Source organism: Acanthopagrus latus, chromosome 21 (assembly GCF_904848185.1).
Source record: "Acanthopagrus latus isolate v.2019 chromosome 21, fAcaLat1.1, whole genome shotgun sequence".
Lineage (NCBI taxonomy): Eukaryota > Metazoa > Chordata > Actinopteri > Spariformes > Sparidae > Acanthopagrus > Acanthopagrus latus.
The window spans coordinates 9,321,144-9,344,608 of record NC_051059.1 but is presented as its reverse complement, the minus strand read 5'-3'; the positions used below and the strand labels follow the sequence as shown (position 1 = coordinate 9,344,608).

General features: G+C 43.4%; 3 protein-coding genes across 4 annotated transcripts; 1 reads left to right on the top strand and 2 right to left on the bottom strand.

The window, feature by feature from the left end:
• Nucleotides 1-366: 366 nt before the first annotated feature.
• atp1b3a (ATPase Na+/K+ transporting subunit beta 3a) lies at nucleotides 367-5,191 on the bottom strand. The gene is made up of 7 exons (XM_037082929.1): nucleotides 4,857-5,191; nucleotides 3,426-3,554; nucleotides 2,992-3,090; nucleotides 2,670-2,863; nucleotides 2,451-2,501; nucleotides 1,776-1,862; nucleotides 367-1,677 (listed from the first exon to the last, which is right to left on the bottom strand). Exons 1-7 carry the CDS (start codon nucleotides 4,966-4,968, stop codon nucleotides 1,510-1,512), a joined length of 840 nt encoding a protein of 279 aa, XP_036938824.1. The 5' UTR covers nucleotides 4,969-5,191; the 3' UTR covers nucleotides 367-1,509.
• A 1,948-nt stretch (nucleotides 5,192-7,139) lies between these two features.
• gk5 (glycerol kinase 5) lies at nucleotides 7,140-16,782 on the bottom strand. Its single transcript, XM_037082927.1, has 16 exons — nucleotides 16,630-16,782; nucleotides 16,400-16,493; nucleotides 15,714-15,789; nucleotides 15,451-15,544; nucleotides 15,146-15,277; nucleotides 14,708-14,783; nucleotides 14,328-14,389; nucleotides 14,144-14,217; nucleotides 13,540-13,600; nucleotides 13,037-13,163; nucleotides 12,849-12,953; nucleotides 12,560-12,654; nucleotides 11,608-11,711; nucleotides 11,460-11,519; nucleotides 11,008-11,141; nucleotides 7,140-8,837 (listed from the first exon to the last, which is right to left on the bottom strand). Exons 1-16 carry the CDS (start codon nucleotides 16,753-16,755, stop codon nucleotides 8,668-8,670), a joined length of 1,590 nt encoding a protein of 529 aa, XP_036938822.1. The 5' UTR covers nucleotides 16,756-16,782; the 3' UTR covers nucleotides 7,140-8,667.
• Nucleotides 16,783-16,863: 81 nt separating this feature from the next.
• Nucleotides 16,864-23,316, top strand: LOC119010629 (nucleolin-like). Of its 2 annotated transcripts, none has more exons than XM_037082926.1 (16): nucleotides 16,864-17,018; nucleotides 18,083-18,158; nucleotides 18,257-18,310; nucleotides 18,405-18,542; nucleotides 18,721-18,828; nucleotides 18,909-19,025; nucleotides 19,664-19,735; nucleotides 19,825-19,948; nucleotides 20,091-20,248; nucleotides 20,336-20,465; nucleotides 20,628-20,785; nucleotides 20,909-21,038; nucleotides 21,115-21,320; nucleotides 21,428-21,554; nucleotides 21,644-21,858; nucleotides 22,953-23,316. In XM_037082926.1, the coding sequence occupies exons 4-16, from the start codon at nucleotides 18,413-18,415 to the stop codon at nucleotides 23,009-23,011; spliced, it is 1,734 nt and encodes a 577-aa protein (XP_036938821.1). In that variant the 5' UTR covers nucleotides 16,864-17,018; nucleotides 18,083-18,158; nucleotides 18,257-18,310; nucleotides 18,405-18,412; the 3' UTR covers nucleotides 23,012-23,316. The 2 variants fall into 2 exon arrangements, with proteins under 2 accessions (XP_036938821.1, XP_036938820.1); XM_037082925.1 differs by lacking the exon at nucleotides 16,864-17,018 and adding an exon at nucleotides 17,372-17,526.
• Nucleotides 23,317-23,465: the final 149 nt, after the last annotated feature.

Sequence of the window (23,465 nt, the reverse complement as noted above, 5' to 3'; positions counted from 1 at the left end):
CATCAGGTCTTAAGGCACCCTGAAGAGATGTTACAAGTTGTTCTTTCAAACGCGGGGTCCTTTTGAAGACTGTGTAAACATAGCTTTGAATAAGATAATTTTTCCTGTAAATCTTTGCTTAAATTATTTCTTTACAGTGCACAGACATTGTGTTTTCTGACAAAAATACAGTGTGAATTAAGTAAATATGGTAGATAGTGTGTAGATATATATATATACATTGAAGAGTAATAGATTGGCAGACAATCAGATCGACAGGCTGAAGAAAGAGAGAAAAAAAAATACCCTAACAAACAATCTTTGAGACCCAGATAGATATACAGATCACGTTAAGATATACAGTACATAGTTACAGTGAACTTTTTTTTTCTTTCTTTTTTTTTTTTTTTTTGAATTTTTGCAACGCTTTCCCAGCGCCTCTCCGCCTTAAAAAGCAGCTTCTACACTGTATACCTTCTATATGTGTGCGTGTGTGCGCGTGTGTGTGCGTCGCCGTTCGACGCGCAGCACCCTGGCGAGGTGGAGCGAGGCGACGTCCCTCTACGGTCCCGGAGGGCTCACCCACGAATGTCGGCTATTGCAGTGGAGAGGTGAGTAAACAGGAAGACGGGCAGACGTACAGACAGACAGACGCACATGCAGACAGACAGACGGACGGACAGACAGACAGACGGCACGAGACGGGGTCGCGGCCACTGCGGACCCGCAACACAGAAGATCTATCTATAATCCCCTAAATATGGTTCAGGATCACAATGTATTTATATGTAGAAAGGGACTTTGTAACTGGCATTTTTCATATACAGGGATACAGTGGCTATACTTGATTATCAAGGTACGTTCCTATGAAAAGTCTCTGTGACGTGATGACGTGAACACATCTGGAGATGGGTCGGAAATGTTTCTACTTTCTCAGTTGTTCTATACAGCGATACACCGGGCAGTCGTTCACACGGCTCAAAGAGACGAGAAACAGCGCTCTCTTCCCGACAGCAGGAAGATCTAAATGAAATGAAAATAAAAACAAAACAAAAAAACGTGTATCAGCACTTACACAACAGCTCCGAATGGCTTGGTTGCAAATGGCTATAAGTTATCTAATCACATCGATCGCCGAAATAAAAGCAAAAAAACCAAAAAACAGAAATAATAGTAAACCAGAGAGAGGAATGAGCAGTGCAACGGGTGACAGGAGGGATGGAGGAGGAGGAGGAGGAGGAGGAGGAGGAGGGGAGCAGTTTGAGGAGGTCAGCAAGGAATCATGAAGGAAAGAAGGGTCAGAAATGTCATCAAAGCAACATCCGGTTTCTAACTGGCTCTCCCTCCCCAAATATGTCATCTTTGTGACATATTTGACACTCCCTTCCATTTTTATTTGTTTTCAATTTTTGAACATGAATCCTCAGCAAACGTTGGCAGCCTCTGCGTTGTTGTTTTGTTTTGTTTTGTTGTTGTTTTCCTTTTTTACCAGCCGGCCTCTCTCTCTCTCTCTCTCTTTCTCCCCCCTTTTTACTCCACCACCTTGACCCTGAAGGTGACGCGGCCCAGGAACTTGTCCCTTTCGTCGTCGTTGCGCAGGTCGGAGCCCTCCACCCTGCACTCCACCGCCAGCTCCTTGTTGTAGTCCTCCTTGGTGAGCAGCAGCTTCACGGCCACCAGAGGCTGCACGTAATCCTCCTGCAATCGGGTTGGGGGGGAGACAGTCAATAACACGTCCCTGTGAGGACATTAGAGGACACGATCTGACCCCGGGGGTGGGTGGGAGGGGTACTTACATGGGCTCTCTTGCCATAGTAGGGGAAATACATCTTGTCAATGCGCCCCTCAATGGGGAAATACTGCATTTGGATCGGGGACTCTTTCTGCAGGGGAAGAACACGTGTTAGTGGATGTTAAATCTGACGTGAAATGCTTTTACTTACTGTTAGATTAATAGCGAATGAGATTTTTTTTTTTTTCAAAGACCACAAGAGACGGGACGTGACAAAAAAAAAAAAAAGGAAAATGAATGACCCTGTGTGTAGCCGGTGAGAGATTTAAATGAGGCACAGCGGCGCGATGCGTCTGCTTTAACCTGCGCAGAGGCGCATCTGTGGCCCGCTCGGACCAAAATGTTCGAGAATGGCACGGGGATGGGTTTCAGAGGGGCACCCGCATAATGACCCGTTACATCATCACAACGCATGAACACTCCTTACTGGCCTTATCCTCACAGCTTACATGTCATCTTACCCTAAAGCCGTCAGTGACAGCATGCAGAAAGAAATCGGACAGAAAGGACACACAAAAAAGGGAGGAAGAACACGAAAGCAAGAGAACAGGATCAGAAAGAAAAGATTGAGACTGTTATGGTCATTCTTTATGAGAGAAAGTAAAACAGAAGAAAAAACAAAACATACAGGTACAAACAAGTGGCACATGTACGGCGGAGGGAGGAGAGGTGGGTTTACTTTGAGCGTGCAGTTGATGTAGGGATCCCCGCGAGGCTTCAGGCCGATGATCTAGGAGGTGAGGGAGACAGGAGAGGGTGAGACTGTGCAGAGAGGCTGCAGCATCGAGTCACTCATTAATCACTTTATTCTGGGAGATAAACGGATGGAGTTCAGGAGCTGTCGGGGAAGGAGGAAAAGGCTGAAGGACTTTCTTTCTTTCTTTTTTTTTTTGTTTACCCTGTTCATCTTCAGCAGCACGCAGGGTTTCCCCTCAGAGTAGCCGAAGCTGGTGTCAGAGAGGCCGGAGCACAGGCTCAGCGCGCTCCTCTTGAAGCGGCACACTTTCTTCGTCATGACCTCGGTGTCGTCCTGGATGTAGTACTCTCCGGGGGGGCAGTCCTCGTTCACCTGCTGCGTTGAATCGTTGTATCCTGAGAGACGGAGACACGGTCGGATGAATGGAGCGAATCACCGGGGAGAAAAAGTTGAGGGAGAGGGAGAGAGAGCGGGGCTTTTAACAATGATCGCCCTCCACCGGGGGAGGGAGAGGCGCACTTACTTTGCAGTAAGGACTCCAGGTGCTGGACGTACGTGGCGTACTTCAGGGGGTCGGATTTGTTGAAGTGGATGTCCAGGGATTTTGGACGAATCACCAGCCCTGCGACCGAGACAGACGGCAAAGTAAACAAGCTGTAAACGATCCCCGGCCTGGCTAATGCACAGTACATGCAGAGGGTTGTTGTTGTTGTTTTTTTTTTTTTTTGTCTCGGGTTACAGCCGGACACAAAACATCTCTGCTGACATCACACAGGAAGAGACTTCAAAACAGATCGATGCGAGAAGCAGCTGTAATGTAGAACATTATTGTGACCGCGTCTGATGGGTGCGAGTATGAATAATGAATGTGATCAGAGGGGGAAAGGGCTTCCAGTCACAGCTGCCCGGTCACTCCCCTGCGCGGTGCTGCTGATGTGGAGAGAGAGACACACTGACCTGGGAACGGGACGCGGTCCCGGTACCTCGGCACATAGTCATCCAGGGTGAGCAGCATCACCCACATGGTCAGGGCGAACATACCGGCCAGGAAGCAGTAGAAAACCAGGTAGAACAGCAGGATGAGGCCTGGAGGAGGTTTCGAGAGGGGGAAAAAAAAAAACAGAAATAGAAAAAGAGAGTCAACATAATGAGGGAAAGACACAGAAAGAGGGGAGTCATGGATAATTAACTGCGAGCTTTCACCACACAAGCCTGGACAAACGCATTCTAAATTTCCCACGATCCCCTTTGAGAGAAACCATTTTGGATCATGGGGAGGGAAAAAAAATGCTACTTTTAGCTGCTAACAAATCTGAGGCCATTATTTCACTGGAGCCCCCCATCGGTTTCAAACCAGACTGAAGGATGAGGCTCATAAGAATCTGAAGCCTCATTTGTACAAAGCAGGGGAGGGGGGAGGAAAAAAAAGAAAGGAAAAGGAGGCACAGTTATGGAAACATCTGACTCAAAATGGTTCACCACCATCCAGCCTGCACAGCACGGATGCCCTCTAAGTTGACCAAAAAAAAAGGAAAAAAAAAATGGGATGGACCCCTCAGCTTCCTGCCGAACATCCCCCCCTTCCTCTCATTCCTCCCCAACAGTATCCCACAATGCACCTGGCTAGTGCGTGAAAGACAGAGAAAGGGGAGAGAGGGAATCCCATTTGACCTTGACAGGCATGCTAATGTGGGCGGCCATGCAACTGCAATGGAGCATCCCACTGCACAGCAGCACAGGGGCCCAGGCGAGCCTGACAGCCCGGCGCTAGCCTAATGGAGCTGGCTGCTGGAAGGGTAGTGTGTGTGTGTGTGTGTGTGTGCTGTGTTACCACCTCACCCTTGAAATCACCAGAAGAAGATGAGGGGGGGATCATTACATAAAAAACGTACAGAAGCCTGGTGAGATGAGGGATGCTGGTGGCAGATGTGATTAGGTAATGATCAGCTGTGATTCCCTCACACCCCCCCCCCCCCTCATCATGCAGGTGATAAATGTGAATTAAGAAAAATAAAAGAGGCTGCTGTGGTGCTCGGTTATTGGTGACTATGCAGCAGAGGGGGTGCACACCTCTGATTAGCATCACTCAGCCTCTCGGTGGAGGCTTCTCCTCTACACCTTCGTCCGTAGGCCCTATGACGGCTCCCGCCGCTCACCCAACATCTCAAAAGACAAGCCATTTTCTCAGCCATGTCATCCATGCACACACACACACACACACACACACACACACACACACACACACAGCGGGCTTTGCGCTCGGGAGGCACGCATCTGTTAAAAGCCCTCTCACCGGGGGGAGAGGAGGACGCTGGAGGAGCTCTGAGCCCCGTGAATGTCACCGCGCATCTACGGACTGACTGCTGTGGAACGGGAGGGGATCCTTACCCCAGCTGCAGGCCGTGCGACCCAGAAACTCCCCGGTCCTCGGGTTGTAGATGGAGTCCTTCCAGCTGGACGTGCTCTCCTTGTTGGCAGGTTTATCCTCGGTGCTCGCCATGGTGATTCCTTTTTTTTTTTTTCCTCCCCCCCTTTTTTTTGTTTTTGGGTTGTTGTTGTTGTTGGTTTTTTTTTTTGGTTGCTGTGGCTCAAAAAAAAAAAAGTGCGCTTGGTTCCTTCCTTTAAAAAAATGCAGAAAAAGGGGAAGCGGGCGATGTGGTGAGGCGAAGAAGGAGAAGAAGAAGCCGGCGAGGCGGCGGTGAGTGGAGTGGGCGGTGTAGAGAGAGAGAGAGAGAGAGAGAGAGACAGAGAAAGAGGAAGGGAGGGAGATGCTCTGGTGGTGGAACAAAAAAAAAAAAAAAGCGAGAGGAGGAAGGTGAGGAGAGAGAGAGAGAGAGAGAGAGAGGGAGAATCAGTGACGTGCACACGAGCCCCGCCGTGGCAGCTGATGCAGTGCGACCAGATGGATGAACATTGGCGGATGACGGAGGGACGCACGGAGACGCACCGTTACGCGCACAAATGTATAAATAGAGCGCATGCTATCTTCCTCAAAATCAATTATAGTCTAATGGCCACATGAGATTAGGAGCCGGCTGGGGGTCTCCAGTTTTTTTTTTTTTTGTGTTTATATTAGCTGTCGAGCAGGCGGGGGAGGGTGAGGAATATGCGACTCTCATTACTCTCATATTTTGGCCTCCTGTGGCACCGGGTGTTACATGTCATCCCCATGAGTTCACCGCGGCTCCTCTGCGTGCAGGTCGCATGCGTTGAGTCACCAAACCAATAACCAATCACACAGGCTGCAGCTGATTTCTCTGCTCATCAGTCTCCGGGAAAGCTTCAGTGCACACACACACACACACACACACACACACACACACACACACACACTGACACCTACACATGTAAAAGTACACACATGTGCGCGAGCAGCTTGACAGAAGTCCATCAGGATGTGATTTGTGACTGACTGGTTAAGCACACATATTTGGAGCATTTGCCAATCCTTGTTGCTATGGCAATTGAGCACTACTGAAACTGGAATGTGTGTGTGTGTGTGTGTGTGTGTGGCAGAGGGAGAGAAAGAGAGAGAGAGAGAACATAGGGTACTTGATTGTAAACAGATGTGTCAGAGTTAACAGAGAGCGACACTTTTTCTGGGGAGTGAGTCGAGGATGCCGCTTGTTTTACATTCGAACCGCCGGCGAATCATTTCGTTTCCTCCATGCTGGAGCCTGTGCTTTGTCGGTCTGTACACATGCGCGTCGTGCCAACGAGTGAGCTGAAGTGAGAGAGAAGGAGTTATGTGCTCAGAGGCTGAGACACTGACAGGAAAATACAAGGGGAAAAAAAAGAAAAGAAAAGGACAAAAGCTTAACTTCCAACCCTCTTGACACTCCAGCGAACAATCCCAGTGTGTCACAGAGAGGAGAGAAGAGGGAGTTACATAATGACCCCTGATGCAGGGTTCAGCTCGTATGGGGGAGGGGGACCGGAGTAGTGGTTGCATTGCATCCAGTTCCTGCTGTCAGATTGAATTTGTTGCAAGGCAGCTTCCACCACAACTCACACAATGCCGTACCAAACACGCGTGCACACACACACACACACACGCACCCCACTTTCATGATTAGTGCGAGAGCCGGCAGAGCTGATTCATGGGCTAGTCCTGTCTGTCTCACTCACTCTAGCACATTTTTCCTCTGTGAAGGCATCCCGCTGCAAGCCAAGCCCACTGGTGAAAAAAACCAAAACAAACTGCCCCGTGTTTGAAGGGGAAAAGCTGAGACTGACAGCAAGAGTGGAGGGAGATCTTCACTGTATGCGTCTGTGCGATGTACACAAAACTCGCTATTTCTGCTCATCCGCTGAGGGGACAGGCACACAATTGTCCCATTGTTTAGGAAAACCCCCGTTTCTGTGCACTCAATTAGCGCCCCCTTCACCATACCAGCACCATGAGCAGGAAAACACACCCCATTTGTTCTCAGTCACTCCATCCGCGAGCTGCCATAGCAACCCTCGCAGAGAGGTTGATCACATCAATGGGAAGCAATCCCTGCACTCATCTAACAGCCTGTGTGTGTGATAATTCCCCACGGACAAGACAACGGCATTTCCCTCGAGTCCATGTGGAGGTTAAACAAAATCCTTCAGGAGGCATCTGTTCACTCTCCACGTCAGTGACAACTACTGTATGCACGAGAAGCCCAAATCACCACAGACTGCTCTTCATTAAAGTCTTTAATGTCTTTAACATCTAACAAAATACTCTGTAGTTTTAATGCAATTTAGTAACAAAATGAACGATCACACAAATGTATTATTTGTTACTTCCCAGCAGCCTGGGAGGACGTTTGCCATTCAAGAACTGAATGAAGTGTTAGAAATGAAATGTCATTTCGAGCTGAGGTGTTAATTCTTGCATTACACACAGTGTCACTTTGCATACTTAATCTGTTAGTATATGTAGAAAAATATTACAGAATTAGGGAAGACCAAAAATATTTAACAACCCCCACATAGCACAAAGATTCACAGTTTACATTTTCATGGTAATTTGTGAGCATTTTTTTGAAATCACAATGTTAAATACTTGTAAAACTGTCATCAGAGTTCATCAGGTCAATAAATGACTTGAGTCAAAACATTATCATCTGACATTGTAGCTGTCAACAATGAACATGACTTAATAACTGAAATAACAACATGGACTGACAATCAAAACATATTTCTGTTTCCCATTTCTGTTTATGGTCAGTTCAATTCATATTTATATCCCTGATCAACTTGTTCATGAACTACAGAGCATGGAGGTTGTCATCTGTGTTTGAGATGTACGTGAGCGGTCATAAAATGTACAACAGCTGTTATAATCTGCCACATGTACCCATAAAAATCCCTCTCACAGTCGACATCAACAAAATATGGAGATGTGTGTTACTTACAGCGAGGAGGCAGATCAATATTTCTTAAATACATAAGTCCAGTAGGATTCCCTTGTGCATAGCAAAACATATAGCATCAGTTTTTGTTTTCCAGTTTAAACAACGTAATCATAAACTCGATAACTGTATTCATTTTAAAGACATGTCTAAGCGCTGTTTAAAGTGTATAGGTGAATGAAGCTGCTCCAGACATGTGTGACCAAATGTTTTCTCAGGTGGAGCTGACAGGTTAAAATGCTTGCCAAGAAGAAACAGTTAACTACATTAAAAAGGAGAAGGCAAATGCCAAACCATGTAAGTTGAATGTCTGACAATATTTAAAAACAACTAGAATTCTGCCTTCTTTAGAGTTCTTTAAATATGGAGGTGTCATGAACAGAAGAATCAGTGCTAGCTCCTTTTTAGCATGTGGCATGTGGTTGCTATGGCGAGATCATAAATTATAAAGCTGTAAAGGCAGTCATTAGCGCCCCCATGTGGGAAAATGTACAAATACTATGCCAGCTGGATACAACACTGTCATAGGATGAGGCACCGTTGGCTGGAATGAATAGAGGATCAAACTTATAAGACTGCTGTGAGGAAATTAAGTAAAAGGAGTGAGTAGCTTCTGTGTGTGGGTAACAATTCAAGGCTGTGCAGGTGGTAGTTGGTGCACTGACGGAGCTTTGTGCCGTTCGTTACCTATAACCAACCAACAGACGTAGCTCATGGTGGCTACATCTAAAAACGCTTATTTTGTTTGAAACAGAACCGTCTGCTTTCACATGTACTCAAAACTCTCCGTCTTCCTGTGAGTGCACCCAGTGTCAAGGCTTGTACCAATTCATGGAGCGTCGGAGAGCTCTCTCCCAGCTCTGGAGGACAGGGACGTATTCCCCACTTCTGCTACATGTTCCTTCTTTGAGTGCTCCTCGGGGCAGGAACACCTCGTCAGTGCTGTGCAGCTTCTTTAGCTCTTCTCTGGTCCTCCAGTAGCCTGCAGCGACAGGAAGAACCCTTTAAAAGTGGCTCATGTGAAGGAAGTCCAATGAAGTGCAGACTAAATCCCTTTTTGTACTGGACTTTCCCGCGAATCTGCCATGTTTTTTGTCAAGTAAAAATTACACTGCAAACAACTGACCTCATTTCACCAAACAGGGAAGTCAAGTGATAATACGGTGTTTAAAATGAGTGATGACAGAAGGTTAGGAGCAACAACAACAAGTGACTTGATCTAAATGAGCTGGACGTGTGTTTATGCATGTAACACATGAAGAAAGTTGGCAGAACAACCCTAAACTGTACTAGTAATGGGCTGCTGAAGAACAGATGCTGCGTGTCTGAAATGTTGATGTTACACAGAGCCTTGACCTAATCATATCCGGGGATCATGTCAGTAAATACAAGTAAAAAAGACTTTGCTTATCCTGTGAGAATGCATTACACAACACACAGACATGGGGGGTAGTGTCTAAATCACATGAGGTCACGAGTAGGGCTTATGTGCTCAAATACACTGCTAAACAATGGCTGGAAGTGGTGTATCGCCACAACACTATCAGCCGCTGAATCCACTGAAGAAACATTAGGAACTAATGTTTCACAGATTTATTCAGCCATCAGCACCACCTGCCTTTGGCCTGTTAGAGAATAACACTGACAAATCCATCTCCAGTGTTTGATTTAATTAAGCACTGACTAATGTATAATAATCTAATTACGTAATGTGAATAATTACATGGAAAGCAGGTTACATAAGAAAGAGCAAGCATTTCGTTTCACTTTCTCTGCCAGCACCAAGAACAAAAATAGGACTTTTGATCAGAACCTTTTCGAATACAACTCAATGTCACGACTGAGTGTTGTAATATTTTTAGAGGAAAAACAAAGAGCCAAAGCGAGAGTGCAGAGAAACGTTAAAGTGTCTTACTGCTCGACGCAGCTGCTTTTCATTTTATCTCCACATTGCAACATTTGAGCTGAGCAGTCTCTTTAAGAAACAAAGCTTCAGTTCAGATTTAATTCTCCCTCCTGCTCCAAATGTATAGTATTGGCATGAACTCACTTTTCAACGGGAGTGGGCACTATATGGTTTCTGTCACAGTCACGGGTGTCATGTTGTGTCAAAAACTTCCACATCTATGGAAATAACCCCTCAACAACTGAGAAACTAATGAAATTGGAGCCTGTAGGTTTTGTCATTTTCCATCTATTGTAGCACACTGAAGCAAGGTTGGAGTATTAACTACTAAGGAACAATCAAGAGAAACTCTTTGATGGTTCAGCCTTGTTTACAGCTGACAGATTAATAACCACAGTAGATAGTTAGCAGTGGGAAACCGGTTCTCCCACTGTTGTTTGTGCAACTGTATACCGCAAAATAAGCTCAGCTGGCTCTGTTGCTAATGTTACATGAAAGCTCCTGCTGCTCCATGAAACTTGCCAGCATGTGTGTTTGTTGCCACTATCTGTAAATCTACTTGACAGACAAGCCCTGTAATACACGATGATGACTATTGTACTTCCATAAACACACAGTACTTTGGGTTTTCTAAAAATAAACACTTTTGAGATGATTGATTGAGGGAATGATACCTAATTTGTATTCCTATTTGAAGCCAATAAACACGTTTATTTCTTAAAACATGAAGATCTATGGTATCCATTTCAAATGCATTCAAAAACTGAAGGCCTTCTTAGACAACACCTCCTAAAACCTAGCAGTTTTCTCAAAAACTTGACAGATTTGTCAGTGTTCCCTAGAACCTTTATTAATCAACCTCTGGTGCAGATAGAAGCTTGAAATTAAAACCAGCTAAGAGCTAAAGGCTTAGGCTTTCACTGGAAATGGATTTGCTCTAATGTTCATTTACAAATCAATGTATTTAGAATGACAACATCATCCAAAACACACTCACATCACATCAGGCTCCACATGGAACAACATGCAAACACTGAATCTGGTATTATTGGGTTAAAAGACATATGTTTGCTTAAACATCCCTGTTATACTTTCATAATGTGATATAATGCTATCAACACCCACACACAAAAAATACTGTGATCCAAATTTAAGTTTCTACAGCTCACCCCTGTTTTCCAAAACAAACCCAAATCTTTCAAACCATAGTTATAATAATGTACAGGTTGTGTGTGTGTCTGCATACCGATTCCAAGCCCAGCGACAAAAGCAGCCCCTAAACACGACATTTCATGGTGTTGGGGTCTGGCCACTTTTCTACCAAACAGATCTGCAGTCAGCTGCATGACGAAGTCATTGGAGGAAACACCGCCATCCACCCTGAGACAGAAAGGAAAGAGCACTCAATTACACTGCAACTCACTTTACCGTAACAGTATAGGAGAAACAGACACCCATAACGCATTGCCAATAAATCCTGAACTGCATTAGTAGAGGCAGGGTACACAGGAGTCCACTCTGTTACACCCAGTCTGCTGGCTAACATCCAAGACCAACATTCAGATATTGCACTGTGAGCTGGAAAATCAAAGCCAAGGGTTAAATGTCTGCAGTATATTTAGTCTTTTTCACGCATGCAGCAAACTTACCTGACCACACTCAGACACTGATTCACTTAGTGGATGAGATAAACTGTACCTGATCTTCGTGATGGGAATACGCGTTTCTCTCAGCATTGTCTCATAAAGCTGATTGTTCCTGTAAATAAGAAGAGGAGTACGAGGAGACAGTTAGCATGAATAAGAATGAACGGTGAAGAAGTTCAAACCTCTTTAAAATGGCTCACCTGAAGGCGACAGACTCCAGAATGGCACGGACCAGGTGACTCTTAGTGGTGGATGGTTTGAGGCCCATGAGGGAGGCGCAAGCTTTGGGATCATTCAGAGGAGCCTTTGGATAGTTGAAGTAAACACACAACAATTAATATGTGATAAACTGACCTGATAATAACGTAAGAATGTATATTTAGGAAATGTTCCTAACGTCCTTTGTGTTAAAGTGAAACTTGCAGCTATACTATCTTCCATGTTTAATGTATATATGTAGCTCCTGATTATAAAATAAAAAACATCTGATGACTGATTTTTTCATCATATTGCATATAAACTAAAATCATAGGACACACACTTACACAAGCCAGTTCACAATGGAGGGCAGAGAAAAAAAGAGACATAACCATGTTACACACACCCACACAGAGACACACACAAAAAACAACAACAGAAAAGTAAATCAATGCCTGTAGTGGCTGAAAATCCAACTGTAGTACAAGTAAACAAAATACACCGATGAGCCACAACAATTAACCACCAACAGGTGCAGTGAAAAACACTGATCATCTACGTTCATGATGCGGTGTCCTGCTGGGAAACCTTGGGATTCATGTGGATGCCACTTGACATCGGATCTACGCTGGGGCCTCCACAGATCAGCCTTGTTCAGCGATGTCCCATGGATACTTGATTGGATTGGAATCTGGGGAATTTGGAGGCCAGGTCAACGCCTGGAGCTTGCGAGGGGGTATACTTGGTCTGCAATGGTGTTGGGTGGTTTGTGCGTGTCAAGTGTCATCCACATGAGTACCAGGACCCAAGGATTTCCAAGCAGAACACTGCAGTGTAACAAGAAGGTTAATGTTGTTCATTTCACCTGTCAGTGGTTTAAATGTTTTGGCTGATTCTGTTTATATAAAAGCAAATACATGATTCGACACAGATACACTGACATGAGCTTCGTACCTGCAGACCACTGAAGGAGGGAACGAAACACACGCCGTCTGAGTTGCTGACACTATATGCCATGGCACTGGTCTCTTTGACGTCGGAAAACAGTTCTGCAGCAACACACACACAAACACACGGACAGAGGTTTCATACACAACCTCAGGGACATATTAAGTTATATGTTCTAAAGATAACTTAGATAACTGATTCCGGCTGATTACATGTTGATATAAACCTTTCAACTATCTTCAAAATTCCCTGCAAATAACAACATATAATGAATTGTACACCTCTCAACACTCACCCAGCTCCTGAGCCCATTTGATGGCAGTGCCTGTGTCTGCAGCGTTGCCCTCGGCCAGATAAACCACCTCTGAGCCGATCTTCCAGCCCACCACAGGATACAAACCTACCAGAGGACAAACACTGACTCCTAACGTGCCCGTACGTACACATCTGGATAGGATCATCTCAATGTGTGTGTTTCTTTACCTGCTACCGACGTGTGTGGTTTGCACCCGGTGTTGATGTTCATGAAGGTGCCTGTTCCCATGGTGATCTTGACATCGCCAACGTCAAAGCAGCACTCTCCAAACATGGCTGCCTGCTGGTCCGCCATCTATAACAGCATGACAAAAAAAGGCATTCATGTTGTGAAAACAAATACTCTAAACAGGTTTGGTCTCATCTGTGCAACAATGGTGTCAAGTCTTATGGTGTCCAAAAAGGGACACTCCAAGTCTGACTAAGAGGAAGACCCTGTGTCACTCAAAGCTTCAATACCTCGTCAGACTTCAACACTCTCTACTCTAGAAGACGAGCCATGTGTCCCCTGCTGCTAATTACCTAAATAACCCTGCTTGACTTTCTTTTTATAACATAATTGCAGTGATCAAATTGGACACGCTAGCATGATCACAATCAGAGTTGTAATGAAAGTTTTTGATCTTAGTCACACAGATAACAGAGTGCGTGAACCCACCCTGACCACTCACCACTGACATGATGGGAATGGGCACCCCAAAGATGGATGGGTCGGTGGAACCAAAGTCATGGCTGATGGGTCATGTGGGGTGAAATAGGAGACAATGCATCATCACACACTCTTCTTCAGTTCTCTATTGTACAACTGCAGGTCATAAAAGTGGGAATGAAAGACTATTTTCTTTTAACCTTATCACTGTACAGGAGTGAAGGTGAGTTTGACGTGGCCAGATGTTAACATTAATGGATAGCTAGATTACTATCTGCTAGCCTCTCGACCATGAGTAGATGCACGCTTTCCTCTGAATAGTGATACTTTGGCTGGTGTAGCTCGGTTGAAAGAAAATAGTTCCAACATTAAATTACTTGTAACAAGGTCTATGGATTGTTGTGAGTCAATGGGTCATGATTTCTGTAAAAATACACTGAGGTAGTTTCTGAAAATGTAAACAGTGTCATCTAGTTCCAGACATCTCTATGGCCGATAATATCTAAACTTGGCAACAAAACAATCTAGATGGATAAACAGCACTCAGAGGTAAGAGGAAACATAAGTATTTTTGATTTGGGGTGAACTGTTCCTTTGTTGGTATTCGAAGGAAATGGTTGACCCACCCTGTGTTTTCTACTTTGGGGAAAATGGAGAGAGGCAGAGAGACCAGCGAGCAGAGAAACCCACTCCAGCACATCTGTAATAAAGTCACATGACAGTGATATGAAAAAAGAAAACAAAACACAACAAAAGAAACAAAACCTAGCATCATAGAAACAGTGAATACACACAATACATACGCCACACCTGATAGGAGTCAAAAATTCCCGTTGCACTGGCATTTGAGTAGTCTGTAGCGTGGACCTGTCCTAGAAACAGATACAGTGGAGAATTTGTATGATTCTAATTCATCCCCACAAGGCAAAAAAACCTGTTTGAGCTGCTGCTTACTTTTCTCAACTCTCCCTCTCTCAGAGGAGTCAGCAAAAACATTTCCGAGGAATTTCAGCCAATCGCTGATGCAATAGATTTGGGAATAAAGAGCATTCTGTCTGGGTCTTAACATCCTGTTTGACACTCTATGAAATGAAACCCACTTGACTAAAAATATATTACTGAACACTTTTCAAATGGAAGTGTGGTCATGCGGAGAGAGCATTCACATGAGCTCCACGTGCTAAACGCACCTTTTGTGAGTTTGAACAAGAGCCAGGTGTCTATTGTTCCAAAGCAGCAGTTTCCCTCAGTTACAGCTTGACGAACCTGGAACGAGTAAAGAAATATGTTGAGGCTGAAGACAGAAGTGAGGGCTGTGCTGATAATACGGCCTCTCCCAGTTTGCTTTTGTTTTCCATTTTATTATTAACCCTTTAATACCTGCAGCCTGGGAAGGTTATACTCATTGTGCATTGTAAGCTGATTATTGTTATTTAAAATGTTCAACTTATCAATGTTTCAAGTACTTCTGATTAAAACAAAATTATAATAAAGTTATTTGTTTTGTATTTGATTATCATATTGAATGGTAATACACATTTATTGTCATACTTTTTGAATAAGTTAGATAAATTGGCAAATAATATCGTTTATAGACAGATAATACTGCAGATAACACACACACACACCTGCGTGTAATGTCTTAGAGCCCAGGCGAGGCGAAAGGTGACATGCTGAGTGGAGAAGACGATAAGACTCGCTGCAAGCGACCGCTTCTGTCTGGTCAGGAAGTAGACCAGCTTCATCACACCATGGATTGACTGGGGTTGTAGTAACAATAACCATATTGTATGAGGAGACATTATGATTTCCCACTGTCAAATCACATTTTTAGCAAGGCCACTTTCAAACAAACAAGTTCTAATATTTTAGCTTTTCTCTTCTAACTTCCAACTTAACATGAAAGGTGGAGATGCAGAGCACAAAGACTCACTTTCATGGTGCAGGATCTGTTCCAGGACTTCACGAGTTCTGCGGCCCTCTGATCCTGCCAGCTGATGAAGTTATGGAAAGGAACCCCAGTTTTCCTGTCAAAGTGAACAACGGGAGCAAGATGAACCTACCACAGAAAAGAACTAGACGAGGGCTGGTAAGAAAAGGTGTGCTACAGTGGTTCTCTTTCAGTTTTCCCTCAAGTCATATGGACTTTACTTGATATAGAGTACTACGATTTGATTTGAACTGATTTCATTTTACCTGTCCCATGTAGTGAAGGTGGCTCGTTGAGTGGAGATGCCAAGAGCCTCTATCTGACGCATCTGCACGCCTGCATCTACATCGTGTGCACAGCAGCACAAGCATTCACGTTAAAGCAGGGCTGTAACCGTGTGAGATTTTCCAGTATGATCACAATCACAGAAAATATCACAGTTTTATGGTTTCATAGTATCACAGTATTATAGATTATATATTATAAATATTGTAATGTATAATGAGCCTTTAAGGAAAGGAAACAGAGGACATTAATTATAATAATTATTTTACAAAATATTATGTCCATTCTGTGCATTATGGTAGATTAGCATATGCACACAGTAACATAACCATCAATTTTTATACCATGGTATACCTTGAAACTGGTATATCGATACAGCCACGACAGAGTTCAAGGTTTCAAACTCTCAGTGGCGAAATAATAACTCCAGTCTACCCAGCTAATCTTATCTCACAACAGGGGTTTTTTTTTTTTTTCCTCAAACCAAAAAGTTGTGTTCGTCATCTTCATGCTGTCGTAAAACAAGCCAAACTGGAAATTTTACAAACTGGTAATACATTTGTCATAGGGTGTGACAATCAACATGTATAATCAATCACGTCCGCAATTCACCACACTTAGTGAGCTTGTCGACAGATGACCTCAAGAGGAACTGATGCACCTGTACCTTGCACAGCTCCCTTGACCACAGTGATAAACCCTCTCCATATTTCCTCTGGGTCCATCTCCACATGTCCCACCTCTGGATACAAGGGGACAACCTGGAGAGACGTGACCAGGATCAGAAATGTAAACATCGGCCTCTGACTAATGCATAATGCTTGCCGTGTACGTTTGTGATGAAAGCAGGTGATGTCATTTTAGCCAAGAAGTGAGAAGTGAGAAGATGATGAATACCTCGTCGGTGCATGACCCTCGGATTTGTGCCTCCTTGTCGTAGACGTGACATCTGACTGAAGTCGTCCCGACGTCCACCGCCAAAACGAAACTTTCCTTGTTGAAACCGTTCCTCTGAGTCCCCATTGTAGTAAAGCTTATCCCGATGCTCCTCAAATCAGTCCCACGTCCTCCATGATCAGCTCATAATGGTCCTGTTTACAGCCTCGATAGGTGGCGTGACCCGATAATACCTTATCTGCCCCGGGTGAGCTGCCGCGTTGAAGCTCGACCTTCGGACCGTGGCTTCCTCGTAGTTCAGTACCTGTTATAGTCAACAAGCTGCAGTCAGGTCCTCAAACCGAACCAAACACACACTACGTGGAAAAACATGACGAGGTTAAGTTGAGGTAATGAGCGGCTACATGCTACACTTCTAAGTGAGTTTCTTTTTCTCTCTGGAGTCTGGTGGAGAGCTGCAGAGCATAGCTGAAGGGGGAGTACACCAACTCAAGAGTTAAGTTAAGCTAATTGGCTACTTGGCTAGCTGTCAGGAATTTCAATTTGAGCGCTTACTAGCTTCGAAAAACACCTCCGCGTATGCTTTCCCCCCTCGAAACATTGCTCACTATTACCCAATAATTACCCAGAATTTGGTCATAGCAGTGTTGTCCGGGAACTAGTCACACGTCTATGTGGGTGACGTTTAAACAGGATCCGCTTTTGTTGACTCGCATGTTGCTTAAAAAATAAAAGACCCGTGGGCACCCGTAGTACACCACGCACATGCGCAGTGCGTTTTGTAAAACAGTCGCATGTGGATGTTTTCAGCTCGACACACGTGTATTTATCGGCTTGGACTCTGGTTGCCAGCCTGTGATTGTGTGATATTGTAACAGAAATATGGCAAAGACAGAAGTAAGGGTGATGTTACATTACATGTCTGTTTACAAGGCTTCAACGTGCATAAAGTAGATTGTTTACGCTGTCAGTTGTTTGGACTTAGCTTAAAACTAACTTACGTTAGCTGTTAGCTTACAGTTGACGGGAGTCTCATTTCTAGCTACAAGCCCTGTTTTAAATGGTTACTTTACCACTGGACAACGCGCCAGTTATTGTACAATAAAGATTATACAGCTGTTGTACAATTGTGTTATTGTGGCAATGTTATTACAATGAAATCACAAATAGTGCTGGATTAGAGGTCGACTAACGTTAATCGATTAGCTGTTTCATAGACATGAATGACATTTATTCAGGGAGACTACCAGTCTTTCGCTGGTTCAAGCCTCAGTACAAAAGAATTTGTTGTGGGTTTGCACACAAGTGATTTGAAGACATCAGCTTGGGGCTCTAGTGTGGTTATGGGCTTTTTCCACCGCTTGATTTGTTTTATAATGTTGATGATATCTTAAAGATCATTGACAAAATAATCAAGGTTGAGGTCATAACGTCATAAATATATATATTGCAGGAGACGAAACAAAGAAAAAGACAAAGCAAAGTTGTCAACAAGGAAGCTGTAGCTGGAGAGGACAACAGTAAACCTGGTAAGTCTTTTCTTGAAATGACTAAGTATACAATAAATATGACTGTTTGGACTTTATGTGGAAGGAACATTACATAATTTGATTAATTGTTGTTTCAGATGCACAGACTGTATCATCAAGTGAACAGATAGTTGGCAAAGAGGAAAGCACAGGTATGAAACATGTTGAACAAGGTACTGCAGCCGCATTACACATGATGTCGAAATGAAATTCTGAGCTGTGCCAGTAACAAATTTGCATCTTAAGATCCTCAGATGGACGCTGTGATTGAAGTAAAAGGAAGCACGTCTCATGTGAATGTGTCCTGGGATGAGAAGAATGGGGAAGGAGTGGTGGATGACTCAGAAAAGACAACTGATGCAAGTGGTCAGATGATGGATCGTGGTAAAGATGTTCAATTATTACAAGTGCATCACATTTATTCAGAAACAGAAGATTACTTCTGTTACGCAGATGTTTGGTTTTAAAGTGATACTCCACCCAAAACTCTGTCTCAGGTTTGAAACACCCTGCTGTACACCTGAATGATGTCTTTAAATCAAATCATGATTGTTTTTGCAAGGTGAACACAGTCAGATGACCTCGTCAGCTGATGCAGCCGGTACCATGGAGGCCGCTCCCAGTGAGGCCACAAAGACGAACGAAAAGCAAGAGACGGAGGAATCTGGAGGTACTTCACATAAGACACCACATAAAACATGTCATCATGTGAAACTGTGGGCAGTGCCAGTGATGTGTCTTTGTCTTCAGACTGTCAGATGGACATCACTGTTGGAGAAAGAGAAAGTACAATCGCTGTAACCTGGGAAGAGAAGAAGAATAAGGAAGGAGAGCGTGATAAACAGATGAATGGTAAAGAGAAGAAAGGTAAGAATGTCTCCAAGAAATGATGAAAGAGTTGTCAGTAATAAAGCTGTCTTTTGTTGTGTTGTTCTCGCTCTCTTACTTACTGTCTTGTTTAAAAATAGTTTTTCCACAGCAGTCTCCTCCCAAATGACATGTAATGTGGATGAGTCTCCTGTTAGTGGCGCTATAGCAATACACTTAAAGTACACGACTCATGACTTCAAGTGTTTTACCAAAATGTACACACAGCCTTGAAGTCCTTCAGTCAGATTATTACCAAAAGAAAAACCCTGTTAAACAAGTAAAAGCCTCGCACTCGTCTGTAAAGTGTTGAAGCCTTAAGTCAACTTTGCGTGGATAATCTTTAGACAAATTATTTTTAACAATTTTGCAAAACAAATGTACCAAAATATGGGTCAAAATTGGTTTACTGTAAATGCTCCTGTAAACATTTTATATAATAGCTGATGGAGTGTTTAGTTGATCTTTGTGAAATTACTGTAATTTTATGGCACAAATAAAAGTGCTAGATGACTTTGTAATCTTATTTTTTTTTAGAAGTTAATGTATGAAATAATTGTCTTAATGGGAGAAGTGAAGGATCTAACACTCTGATGACAGACCAGACTGATACCAATAGCATTTTCCGTTGATTGCAGTAAAAGGGAAACGGAAGGTGGACTCCACCGCTGATACCTCTCCATCGAAGAAAACTAAACTCATCAATGACGGTAAGAGCTCAAATAAGAGCGACTGCTAATTGTTTTGCGCTGTATTGCGCCTAATGGTCCCACACGTCACAGTTTTATCTTTTTTGCAGGTTTCTGTCTTTTCGTTGGCAACCTGAACACCTCTAAGAAATTTGAAGAAGTCAGGGATTCGTTAGCGAATTTCTTCATGACACAGAGTCTGCTGGTTCAAGACATCAGACTGGACCGGTCCAGGTGAGTACGCTGCCTTATGTAAACTGTAATCATCAGGTCCATTTGGGGTGATTTGTCTCATCTACTCAGAATTAATATTGCTGCTCCTTTGAAATACAAAATTACCTTAGAAGTAATCGTATGCTGTTTTTTTTTTTTCAAGAAAACACGCACATGTAGATTTGGCCTCAGAGATGGACTTGACCAAAGCTTTGACATTAAACGGAGCGATGGTACTCGACAAGCCGATGAAGATCGACAAAGCAAAGATCAAGGATGCGGAAAAGGTGAAAGTGAAAATTTCACCTGCGGACAAAAAAGGTAGGTTGACTGGATCTAATAATTATGTTACATATGAGTTTAAAGTTGTAGTTACTCATGTTGAATTGAAGACTGTCCCACTTTCAGCATCCAGAGATGCTAAATGTCTGTTTCTGAAGAACCTACCGTACACCGCAACAAAAGAGGACATTATGAAAATCTTCCGCAAAGCCGTCAGTGTGAGGTTTCCTGATGATGCTGAAGGCCCAAGCAAAGGGTGAGAGTGTTAAAAAGCTTCCTCTGTATACAGATGAGCAGGACGTGCATTATTGGTTATACTAAATAAGGCAGTGGTGGAAGAATAAAATGTGCATTTAATATGATAGAAATCACACATTTTTGTAATCTGTATTTACATAATTTCTTAATTTTTCAACAGCATTGCCTTTGTGGAGTTGAAAAACAAAACCGTTGCTAAGAAACTACTGCAGAAAAAACGAGTTTTCAAGATACAAGACCGGGTTTTGATTGTGGACTCTGTAGGAGAAGGAAGAAAGCCTCAAGCCGACACAGCTACTGACAACAAAATAACAAGAGGTAAATCACTCGGTACTAAAGCTATTAAAATGTTTTTTTAAAAATATTTTTTGGATTATTCAGTTAAATCTAAGCTTAGCAATTGTCCTTTTATTGATGAAAGACCTTTCTTCTTCCTTACAGCTGCAGCTCCTCCAAATAACACATTATTTGTAAGCAATTTGTCTTACGATGTGAACGAAAAGAAACTGAGGAGCATCTTTCAGAAGGCTGTTGAGATCACTGTACCGAAAAGCAAAGGCAAAGCAAGAGGGTAAGTACATCAACGCTTGCCTTTCCTCTACCCAACGGGGAAAGTATTTTATATTAACGTCTGTAATCCTCTGTAGATTTGCCTTTGTGGAGTTCAGGACTGTGGCAGATGCTGAGGAGGCCTTACAGTCCACCCAAAACATGAAGCTCCTGGAAAGGGAGGTCAAGGCACAATTCTACGACACGCAAGAGAAGGCAGAGAAGGCGGAGAAGGCCAAAGTGAAAGTGGAGGAGGTGAAGGAGAAGGCGGAGAAGGTCAAAGTGAAGGCGGAGGAGGTGAAAGGTATGTTGGATTGGGCACATCGATACTCACGTGTAAGTGAAGTCAGTTTGAGCCATGATGAGTCATGACAATCGTGACACCACCGTTGTTTGTTTTCCCCTCTTTAGTCCTGACAACCACCCTGATTGTGATGGGCCTCGCTCAGAAAACGACCGCAGAGACTCTGAAAAGTGCTTTTGAAGGGGCGAGCAGTGCCAGAGTCATCCTAAATAAAGAGACAGGAGCTTCAAAAAAGTGAGAAGCACAAAGTTATCTGTCTTTTTTTAATTATTCTTCTCAAATTATGCTTTACACTCACGTAATTTACATTGCATTTTCCTCAGGTATGGCTTTGTGGACTTCGAGAATGAAGAAAGCTGCAAAGCTGCCAAAGAAGCCATGGAGGACTGTGAGATAGACGGCAGCAAAGTGACCGTCACTTATGCAAACCCCAAGGGAGTCAAAGTCGCTAGGGGAGGCCTGGCGAGGCGTCCTGCAGGTCAGAAGGGTGCTGCCCGAGGTGGGCGCAAGGACCAAGGCGGAAAAGGCAGCAGAGGAGGTAACAGACTCGGCATGTTTAAAGTCTCTATTTTTCACAAGAGCTCGACAGACAGTGGGATGTAATTTCAAGCCACACTAATCAATATTTCTTATGTTAACAATGGATCACTGTCAGAACCCATCTGCTATTATCTGACAACAATTAATCCTACGAGGGGGGGTGGCTCGTGTATCAGATTTAAAAGTAAAATCTTTTCCCCCCTTTTCTTTTTTTTGTTACCTGTAACTTTTCTGAATTGGTTTATTGGTTTAATCTCACCGCTCTCAACCTCATCTCAAGCTTGTATTCAGTGGAACTACAACACTTACGCTTCTTTCCCAGAGCTGAACAGAGAGGCACGCGGTCACAGTTAGCGGACAGCTAGGTCGAGTGTTGAGCATTTAAAGTGCCAGGTAATATCCCTCAGGAGCTGGTGAAATTATTCAGGCAAACACAAACATGGCGCCGAATGAATGCTGTTGTTGCTTCTTGTCTTCATCAGTAATTGCTGGCTGGTGTGTGAGCCCCAACAACTCAATTCAATTCAGTAAAATAAAAGAATAACTTTTTTTGTACCTGGTTGGCAATTAAAGGCACATGACGTAGTTGTACACAGGCACAAAACCGGTCAGATAAAATAAATAGGCTAAACGAGCTAAGTATGATATTTACAGTATTTACCTGAGGTGTGAAGTGGCGCTGGGGCAGGTTAGGCTGTGCAGTTAAGAGGTAGCAGCAAGTTAGTGCAAATGTACATTGTGATAATATTACATAATCTGTGAATACTGTGTTTACAGCTCTTTATGAGCATCCTAAAATAAACAAGCAGTAAACCACAGCTTTAATAAATACGTAGCACCGTCAGTTTGTTTTAGAAAACGTCCCTGTGCAAGAAGTAGGTCGAAACTGCTGAGATCCAGGGAGAAATGTGTCTGTCAAAGAGGGACTGGGTTAATTTTGCTTTTTTTTTTTTTAAAGTAGCTATTTTTAATACTCACTAGTGTTCAGAAATGGTAATGTTGTGCCACTGTTTACAGTATTGATTCTGATTTTACCAGGTTTGGTTTGATTTTGATGGTTTTTGAGTAAAAATTCCAAACTTTTTTTTACAGGTAAAGGACACGGAGCTGGCAAACGGAAAGCTGTGAAAAAAGGGGGAAACAAAGGATAAATAACTTTCCCTGGGAAAAGTTGTAAAGATTTTTCTGTGTCTCTTTTTACCCTGAAGTGTGTGTGAGCTGAAGACTCTTCCGTCTGGTTGAATGTACTGACAGATGTGTACACTATATTCAAAGTCCTGCCTGATTGTAGGACATTTCTACACCTTGAAATATCATCTGACATATTTTTCACTTTAAACCATCGACTTCATGACCGACTGTGTCTAACATGATGAATTTGCTGTGTGAAAGGCTGGTTCAGGTTTCATCCGTGTGTGATTTTCTAAATGTGAAGATAAACGTCTTTTAAATCCAACCCAGCTGTGTTGTCGAGTCTTCTTTAAACCAAAGGCTGACCCAGGACCTGCTAAAACCTCATCCTCCCCCCCCCCCCGCTGACCTGAAGTAGCACCAGCTCAACATGCCACATCTCCCAGCCAATGGGCCGCTAATCGATAAATAATG

Excerpts from the sequence above, each read along its gene's own strand:
- atp1b3a (XM_037082929.1), bottom strand. The coding sequence starts at position 4,968 with ATGGCGAGCACCGAGGATAAACCTGCCAACAAGGAGAGCACGTCCAGC. Across the intron at positions 3,091-3,425 it reads GGACCGCGTCCCGTTCCCAG|GGCTGGTGATTCGTCCAAAA; the intron begins GTCAGTGTGTCT and ends TCTCGGTCGCAG. Across the intron at positions 1,863-2,450 it reads ACATCAACTGCACGCTCAAA|AAAGAGTCCCCGATCCAAAT; the intron begins GTAAACCCACCT and ends CTTCCCCTGCAG.
- gk5 (XM_037082927.1), bottom strand. The coding sequence starts at position 16,755 with ATGGGGACTCAGAGGAACGGTTTCAACAAGGAAAGTTTCGTTTTGGCG. Across the intron at positions 14,784-15,145 it reads CTCTAAGACATTACACGCAG|GTTCGTCAAGCTGTAACTGA; the intron begins GTGTGTGTGTGT and ends TACTCGTTCCAG. Across the intron at positions 14,218-14,327 it reads GAATTTTTGACTCCTATCAG|ATGTGCTGGAGTGGGTTTCT; the intron begins GTGTGGCGTATG and ends ACTTTATTACAG.
- LOC119010629 (XM_037082925.1), top strand. Across the intron at positions 20,466-20,627 it reads GCTGAAGGCCCAAGCAAAGG|CATTGCCTTTGTGGAGTTGA; the intron begins GTGAGAGTGTTA and ends ATTTTTCAACAG. Across the intron at positions 21,039-21,114 it reads AGCAAAGGCAAAGCAAGAGG|ATTTGCCTTTGTGGAGTTCA; the intron begins GTAAGTACATCA and ends AATCCTCTGTAG.